General features: G+C 56.3%; 1 protein-coding gene across 1 annotated transcript; it reads right to left on the reverse strand.

Moving 5' to 3' along the window:
- Position 1: 1 nt before the first annotated feature.
- Positions 2 to 5,410, reverse strand: LIX1L (Lix1 homolog (chicken) like; the record flags this gene model as incomplete). The annotated part of the gene is made up of 6 exons (XM_009993731.1): positions 2 to 142; positions 1,310 to 1,387; positions 3,310 to 3,405; positions 4,056 to 4,196; positions 4,904 to 5,069; positions 5,394 to 5,410. Coding segments are annotated over 6 exons (639 nt in total), but the record flags the coding sequence as incomplete, so codon positions are not given.
- Positions 5,411 to 6,638: the final 1,228 nt, after the last annotated feature.

A 6,638-nucleotide genomic window follows, 5' to 3' on the forward strand; every position in this document is an offset into this window, starting at 1 on the left:
CCTCCTCCAGCTCCCGCTCGGTGGCCGCCAGTTCCCGGGACAGGGCCCCGGGGCTGCTCTGCTCCCTGCTCACCCAGTCCATGCCCATCTGGCTCCGGATGTCGTCGTCCAGAGCGCGGTGGGAGTAGTGAGCCAGGACCTCCTGGGGAGAGGGTCACAGAACCCTGGTTGGGAAAGGTCTTGAAGATCATCGAGTCCAACCATGAACCCAACTCTACCAACCAGGAACCCAGCTCTACCATGAACCCAACTCTACCAACCAGCAACCCAACTCTACAAACCATTAACCCGACTCTTCCAACCATTAACCCAACTCTACCAACCATAACCCAACTCTACCAACCAGGAACCCAGCTCTACCATGAACCCAACTCTACCAACCAGCAACCCAACTCTACAAACCATTAACCCGACTCTTCCAACCATTAACCCAACTCTACCAACCATAACCCAACTCTACCAACCAGGAACCCAGCTCTACCATGAACCCAACTCTACCAACCAGCAACCCAACTCTACAAACCATTAACCCGACTCTTCCAACCATTAACCCAACTCTACCAACCATAACCCAACTCTACCAACCAGGAACCCAACTCTACCAACAATAACCCAACTCTACCAACCATTAACCCGACTCTTCCAACCATTAACCCAACTCTACCAACCATAACCCAACTCCACCTAACATAACCCAACTCTACCTACCATGAACCCAACTCTACAAACCACTAACCCAACTCTACCTACCATAACCCAACTCTACCTACCATGAACCCAACTCTACCCAGTCAAATGCTCAACCATGTCCCTCAGCACCACATCTACGTGGCTTTGAAACCCCTCTAGGGATGGGGGTTCAACCACAGAATCCTGGTTGGTAAAGACCTTGAAGATCATGGAGTCCAACCATGAACCCAACTCTACCAACTATTAACCCAACTCTACCAACCATAACCCAACTCTACCCAGTCCAGTACTAACCCGTGTCCCTCAGCACCACCTCCAGGGCTTTGAAACACCTCCAGAGAGGGGGACTCCACCACCCCCCTGGGCAGCCTGTCCAGTGGTTAATTACCCTTCCAGTGATTAAGTTTCTCCCAGGATCCAATCTAACCCTCCCCTGGGACAACCTGAGGCCATTTCCTCTTGTCCTGTTGCTTCTTACCAGGGAGAAGAACCCATGGAGAGGGGCTAAGGGAATTCATGGGACACACGTGGCTTCCTCAGTGGCTACAGGAGCCGAAGGAGAAGGTTGTTGTCACCCCAAAGCACCTGAAGGAGCAGGTGTGGAGCCACCTGGACTCACCTGCCGCGAGCACTGCCGCTCCCGCATGGCCTTGAGGCTGCCGTTCCAGTGCAGCAGCTGGAACACGGTCATCAGCTCCTGGGGACAGGACAGGGAGGCTCTGACATTGCCCAGGCACAGAACCATGGGATGAGGTGGGTTGGAGGGACTTTAAACATCATCCAGATCCAACCCCCTGCATGGGCAGGGACACCTCCCACCAGCCCAGGCTGCTCCAAACCCCACATTAGATCCTTCAACACTTCCAGGGATGGAGCAGCCACCTTGAAGATCATTGAATGGATCACCTGGGTGATCTTTAAGATCCTTTCCAACCCAAACCATTCCATGAGCTAACGCCCATCCAGTCCCGCCCCCTGCATGGGCAGGGACACCTCCCAGCAGCCCAGGCTGCTCCAAGCCCCATCCAACCTGCCCTTCAACACCCCCAGGGATGGGGCAGCCACAGCTTCCCTGGCCAACCTGGCCCAGGCTCTCCCCACCCTCACACTCCACAATTCCCTCCTCAGCTCCAACCTCCAGCTCCCTCTCCCACTTTTCATCCCTCCCCCTCATCCCATCCCTCCCTGCCCTTGGCCCAAGTCCCTCCCCAGCTTTCCTGAAGCCCCTTCAGGCCCTCAAGCTGCTCAGGCAAGGATCAGAGAATCCTCTCTCCTTCCTTGGAAGGAACCTTTGGAGATGACCCAGTCCCAGCAGGGACACACGGGATTGTCTGCAACTCCAGAGGCCACAAAGAAAGACTTTCAGCAGAGATCAGATCCTGACAAGGACACCAGGGAGGTGGAGGCATCTCCAGCATCCTGGGAGCCAGGATGGGAAGGCAGAGCCAACTCATCCCACTGGACAAGAACCCCCGACCAGAAGAGGGGACGACAGAGGAGACAAAGAGGCTGAACCTTCAGGAATTCCAGGATTCTTCCACCTCTGCAGCCTCCTCCTTCACCCACCAGACAAGCCGTTTATCCAAGGCAACTTCTCCCTTTCCAGACCACCCCAGTTTTCCCCCCCACCCCCCAGGGCCTGCTCAGGCCCCCCCAGCACAGACACATCCCAGGAACTCTCAGCCTGGAATCACCCTCTGTGACCAGCACCAGAATGTAAACACTTCCCCCTCCCTCCTGCCGAGCGTCTCCATCCCCGGGATCCCAGCCAGGCTCTGGGAATCATTTCCCTCCAGCAAACACCCCCAAATCCCCCCCCCACACCAGAGTCCAGGCGCCTGCCTGGAGAGGAAGCCAAAGCCTGTTTGGAGCTCAGTTCCACTGATCCCTCCTACCATTCCAGTTCCAGCTGCTGGATTTCCAGCCAACTCGTCTGCACCAGAATCGTTTCCAGTGACTTTTGGAAGCTCCAGGTTAAGTGAAAAGGATTCAGGAATGTCAGGGATGTCTCTGTACGTGCAGGGAGGGACAAGGAGGACACTCCAGGGTTGTCACCTCCCCTGCAGCACCCGGAGTGCTCCGGGTAGTCACGTTTACCTCCCTGCTCCTCTCTGCTCTACCTCTGGGAGCAGCTTCCCTAGAAAAGTTGGATAAAGCCCAGAGGAATCCCAGCTCCCTGCCCTCTGCTCTGCCCTGGGATGTTGCCCTCTCTTCACTTCCTAGATGTTCTGGATAAGGCCAAGGCTGCTCAGGTAGCACCGTGTGAGCACAGTCAGCAAATCTCCTGCTTCCACAATCAGGAAGGCTTTGGATTAAAGATCCTTCCCTGCTTCCCTGAGGGAAGTGAGACCTCTCCCAGATAAAAACCAGGAGTTGCAGCAGCTGGAGGTGTCATTTGGATCTCCAGTTACCTGAGATCTTTACCCACTGAAGCTCAGAACACGTGTCCCTGTCACAGCAACAAGACACGCAAACATCCTGGAGCAGCTCCAGGGAAAAGCCCCTAATTCCAAGTATTTTGCTGCTGGAAGTGCCCAGAAATCCAGAGCTGAGTCCCGAGAGGAAAAACCTGCTTTGCTTTGGGATGCAAAGCTCCAGAGATGCAGCTGGGAGCAGTACCTGGAATTCCAGCATGGACTTCCCCTTGTTGGACTCCAGCATGAAGCGGAAGGCGCCGATGCCGGTGTTGGGATTATCCGCCTCCTCCCGGTTGCCCTGTGAGACATTCCAGACCAGAGCTGCAATTCCCACCCAAACAGGGCTTACCCAGCTCCCACACCACCATCCTCACCTCAGGAATTCCAGGTGGGATGAGGGAGAAGAGACTTAGACATCCTGGTGCCCACAGAACCACTGACCCGTCTAACTCGGCCTCAATACCCTTTTTGTTCCCTTCCCTGAATAAATCCCCTCCTGCCCTTGACACCACCCCTGGAAATGGGATTTTTAAGCCCATTCTGGTGGTTCCCAAGTTCTTCCACCCTCTGGGGACTGCCCAGCCAAAATTCCCTCTAGGAGAAGGTACAATTAGAGTGGCCAAAGAATTCAAAGCTCCCACCCCTGGAAAATGAAGCTTCTAGAGAACATTTGGTGGAAAGGAAAATGGGAAAGGAAATCCCTGGAAAACATTTCAAGTTGTCCCAAGGTGAGACAACCTGGTCACAGGGATCAAACCCCTGAGGATCCCACACCAGAGTGTGGGAAGGAGAGAGGGAAAAGTGACTTGAAACACTCAGAAGCCAACAGAAAACAAAACAAAACAGAAAAGCCACTGTAAAGGTTTCCAGATGTCCCAAAGAACTTCCCAGGCTTGGGAGGTTGATCCAACCACCCCCCCCTGAAGGTGTGGGCAGGCAGGAGCTCACGTTGAAGGAGGCCAGGGCCTCGGCCACGCTCTTCTCGATGAACTCCTCGGTGATCCTGCGCGACGGGTGCTCGTTGAACACCGAGTTCATCAGGGCGATCTTGGCGGCGCTGCGCCGCGCCTCCGCCTTGGTGGGGCAGAACTGGGGGCACAACCAGCATGGGGAGGGGGGCTGGGAGCAGCCCTGGGGGGGTGATGGGAGCCCACCCCGCTGGTAGAGGGGGTCACCCTGGAGGATAACTCATGGGGAGGCATCTAGGGTGTGTGGGGAGGGGATGTCAGGGGTTAAAAGTGGGAGAGGGAGGGGATTGTCCCCTCTGATCTGGGGAGATCCCCCTGGAGAACTGGGACCAGTTCTGGAGCCCCCAGCACAGGGAGGACATGGAGCTGGTGGAGAGAGGCCAGAGGAGTCATGGAGATACTGGGAGGGCTGGAGCAGCTCTGGAGCCAGGCTGGGAGAGTTGGGGTGTTGAGCCTGGAGAGGAGAAGGCTCCAGGGAGACCTTAGAGCAGCTTCCAGGGCCTGAAGGGGCTCCAGGAAAGCTGGGGAGGGACTTGGGCCAAGGGCAGGGAGGGATGGGATGAGGGGGAGGGATGAAAAGTGGGAGAGGGAGCTGGAGGTTGGAGCTGAGGAGGGAATTGTGGAGTGTGAGGGTGGGGAGAGCCTGGGCCAGGTTGCCCAGGGAAGCTGTGGCTGCCCCATCCCTGGGGGTGTTGAAGGGCAGGTTGGATGGGGCTTGGAGCAGCCTGGGCTGCTGGGAGGTGTCCCTGCCCATGGGGGGATGGGACTGGATGAGGTTTAAGGTCCCTCCAACCCAAACCCCTCGATGGCTCCATGATCCCCTGGTACCTGGAAGCTGCCGAAGCAGCTCCCGCCGGGCAGGGTGAGGTAGCAGACGTAGGGGGGGCTGTTGGAGGGCACCATCTCATAGACCACCAGGGCCCCGTTCCTCAGGTCAGCTCCACGGGTCTGCTTCATCTGCCAGAACTCCTGCAGGGCCTCCACCACGTTCACTGGGGAGACAGGGAGAGGAACCAGTTGGGACAGGAAGAACATCAGCCTGGGAAGCTGCTGCCCTCAGGTACCAGGTGCTCAGGGAACATTTGGCTTCAGTCTTCACCAGCAAAGGTTCTGGTCACACCACTCAAGGTAGAGAAAGAACGGACTGGGAAAAGGCAGCTCTGCCCCTGTGGGAGAGGAGCAGGTCTGTGAGCATCTGGAGAACCTGAGAAACAGTGGGTTAGAACTGGGAGAGGGAGCTGGAGGTTGGAGCTGAGGAGGGAATTGTGGAGTGTGAGGGTGGGGAGAGCCTGGGCCAGGTTGCCCAGGGAAGCTGTGGCTGCCCCATCCCTGGGGGTGTTGAAGGGCAGGTTGGATGGGGCTTGGAGCAGCCTGGGCTGCTGGGAGGTGTCCCTGCCCATGGGGGGGGTGGGATCTGGATGATCTTTAGATCATGGAATGGTTTGGGTTGGAAGGGACCTTAAAGATCACCCAGATGATCCATTCAATGATCTTCAAGGTGGCTGCTCCATCCCTGGAAGTGTTGAAGGATCTCATGAGGGGTTTGGAGCAGCCTGGGCTGGTGGGAGGTGTCCCTGCCCCTGCAGGGGGTTGGATCTGGATGATGTTTAAGGTTCCTCCAGTCCCAACCATTCCATGAGCCCATGAAATCTCAGGTTTTGGGAGGATGGTCCTTGGGAAGCAGGGCCATCTCCTCCTGGAAGGATTTTAATCCTGTAGGGGCCATGAGATTTGGAGCTGGGGGGAGGGCAGGGAGAAAAACAGAACAGGAAACCCAACGTGTTACTGGGATTTAAAACTGGGAAATTAGAATTTCCTCCTCAGCTCCAACCTCCAGCTCCCTCTCCCACTTTTCATCCCTCCCCCTCATCCCATCCCTCCCTGCCCTTGGCCCAAGTCCCTCCCCAGCTTTCCTGGAGCCCCTTCAGGCCCTGGAAGCTGCTCTAAGCTCTCCCTGGACCCTTCCCCTCTCCAGGCTCAACACCCCAACTCTCCCAGCCTGGCTCCAGAGCTGCTCCAGCCCCGTTTTCTTTGCATTTCCAAAGGGTGAACCTGAAAATGCTGCCAAAAAACACCACCTGGGGGAGACCCTTGGATTTCTGGGGTGCAGCTTCACCCTCCTGGAGCAGCTCCTGCCAGAGCCTCCCTGACCATCCCTGGGATCCAGTCCTGGCTCGGGAACATCCCAGCCCTGTGGATCCCACAGCACATCTGACTTGCATATTAAGCCCAGCAGTAAGTGATTCCACATGGAGCTGAGCTGCTCCAGAGCCAGAGGAGCCACCATTCCCCCTTCTTGGAAGTCTTGGACCTGCCACCAAAGCAGGAAGAAGTTGGGAATTCAAAATAGTTGCAAAAAAAAAACCAACCCCAAACCAACCCCAAAGTGTCTCCTTTCGGGTGGGGTGGGAGATTCTTTCCATCACAGGACCAGGAAAATATGTGCCTTGATCTGCTTTTCCTTTTCCCTTGTATTTCTTTATATTTCTAGCCCAGAGACTCCCCCAGGGGCTCCCACACAACCAGGCTTCCCTGACCATCCTGGGAGCCTTGGGGAATATTT

Source organism: Chaetura pelagica, unplaced genomic scaffold, assembly GCF_000747805.2.
Source record: "Chaetura pelagica isolate M959 unplaced genomic scaffold, ChaPel_1.0 scaffold1043, whole genome shotgun sequence".
Taxonomy (NCBI): domain Eukaryota; kingdom Metazoa; phylum Chordata; class Aves; order Apodiformes; family Apodidae; genus Chaetura; species Chaetura pelagica.